A 1,712-nucleotide genomic window follows, 5' to 3' on the forward strand; every position below is an offset into this window, starting at 1 on the left:
TGGATTCCCTTCTAATAAAATTTAAATGTTGACATTACAGATCTGTATATTACAGTGTCATTTTTGAGATGTGCATAGCTCTAGTCCGATATCAATGTCAAATACACCGTAAAGATTTGATTATAAAATTTCAGTCGGAATTTACTTTTAAAGCATCACACTACTGTCATTTGTCAATCGTAAACACCACAAAAAACAAATACTAATAATAATTTTATTTTCCAATGCAAAACTGATTAAAAATGACACTTAACAACTGCTCAGTACTAAAAGTGCCTGTTAGCTTATCTAACTGTCGAAGAGCTTTCCTCAGCTTCTCTGCCATAAAGACAGTGTTGTCGTCAAAAGACTGGCGATCTTGCAGATAGGACTCTAGATGTCTCAAGCATAAAGTTAAATACTCACGATGACGAACTTGGTTCATACTGGGATGCTCTTCCGTCGGCTCTCCACATCTACCAATTATGATATTCCCTTAGAATTCCGACGAAGTTAACTTACATTTGCTTCAACTGGTCAATAATGCTAGAAGTCAAGAAGTCAATGCCTTTCTTTGAATTGCAAGAGATCAGGTTTTGAAACGACTGCAAGTGTACCAGGTCACACTCTTCGACTAAATCCACCTTATTACCAATGACAATGAACGGCTTCTTTGTCGTGTTATCTTCGTTGAATAAAATATCGCAAATGTCAAGCTTTCGCGCGTAAAAGGCGAGGAAGTCGAGAAAATTACTTGATTGGCTCGCTTTCTGCCATGATAAGTAATTTGTGCAGTCGGCGACTAATAATATCAAATTGGCGTCTTCACAGGCCCTTAAGGTTCGAATCATACCTTCTTGTTCTATTACGTCCGCACTTTGCGAACGTAAACCAGCGGTGTCGTTGAGTACAACGGGATAGCCACCTATGTCTAAAGTTGCCTCTAGTACGTCTCTTGTGGTACCGTGTATGGGAGTTACTATGGATAAAGGTCGGCTGCCTACGAACATGTTACTAGAGATTCGGTTTGGACGGTGGTCCATTAGCGTTCGGCTCATTAAAATTTTATTGATGGGAGATCTTAATGTTGGTTTTACGTTCCAGTGTTTCAGTGCGTAGGTACTAACGTAAACCACCCACTAGCAAGCCCCTGTACCACTGAAGCACTGAACCAAGTGACACTTTGTTTTAGTAAAGGCGTCTGATTCTTTGTTCACTGTCAAATGCTCACTGCCTAAACAGTTGGCTAACATGAAATTCTGGGATACTAATGGACCATCCTGTACTTACGCCCTTACAAAGAACATTAGCAAGACTACTTTTGCCCACGTTGGTCTCGCCGATTAGAACGGTTTTCACGCCATTCCTTAAACATTCGCCTCTGACCCCGTTACCAAGATGTTTGCGTATGTCTTCCGACAGCTTCAAGACGCTATTCATCGTGCCATTCACCAAATCAGCATCCAAAACCTCGGTCTCGTGAAAATCGATGTAGGCCTCCAAGTTTGCCAGCGCACTCACCAAAACGTTCTTCCAACGCATGTAGACGTTCTTTAGGTGTCCCTCGGTTTGCAAAAAAGCCTGAGAGAGTTAAAACATACGCATTTATTCCTAGCTACCTGTTTTCTTTGTAATTCCGTTTCAGCAGATAGCAGATCGGCTAATCCTTCGGCTTGCGTCAAGTCCAATTTACCGTTGTAAAAAGCACGCTTGGTAAATTCACCAGGAGACGC

At 41.4% G+C, this 1,712-nt stretch overlaps 1 protein-coding gene across 1 annotated transcript; it reads right to left on the bottom strand.

Annotated features, from left to right (window-relative positions):
- Positions 1-214: 214 nt before the first annotated feature.
- LOC116173872 (tRNA modification GTPase GTPBP3, mitochondrial-like) lies at positions 215-1,706 on the bottom strand. Its single transcript, XM_031491592.1, has 4 exons — positions 1,599-1,706; positions 1,278-1,560; positions 502-979; positions 215-455 (listed from the first exon to the last, which is right to left on the bottom strand). Exons 2-4 carry the CDS (start codon positions 1,519-1,521, stop codon positions 215-217), a joined length of 963 nt encoding a protein of 320 aa, XP_031347452.1. The 5' UTR covers positions 1,522-1,560; positions 1,599-1,706.
- Positions 1,707-1,712: the final 6 nt, after the last annotated feature.

This window comes from Photinus pyralis, unplaced genomic scaffold, assembly GCF_008802855.1.
Source record: "Photinus pyralis isolate 1611_PpyrPB1 unplaced genomic scaffold, Ppyr1.3 Ppyr1.4_LG6, whole genome shotgun sequence".
NCBI classification, from domain to species: Eukaryota; Metazoa; Arthropoda; class Insecta; order Coleoptera; family Lampyridae; genus Photinus; species Photinus pyralis.

Excerpts from the sequence above, each read along its gene's own strand:
- LOC116173872 (XM_031491592.1), bottom strand. The coding sequence starts at position 1,521 with ATGCGTTGGAAGAACGTTTTGGTGAGTGCGCTGGCAAACTTGGAGGCC. Across the intron at positions 980-1,277 it reads TAGTCTTGCTAATGTTCTTT|GCAGCCGACCTTTATCCATA; the intron begins GTAAGGGCGTAA and ends ACATGTTCGTAG. Across the intron at positions 456-501 it reads ATTGACCAGTTGAAGCAAAT|ATGTGGAGAGCCGACGGAAG; the intron begins GTAAGTTAACTT and ends CATAATTGGTAG.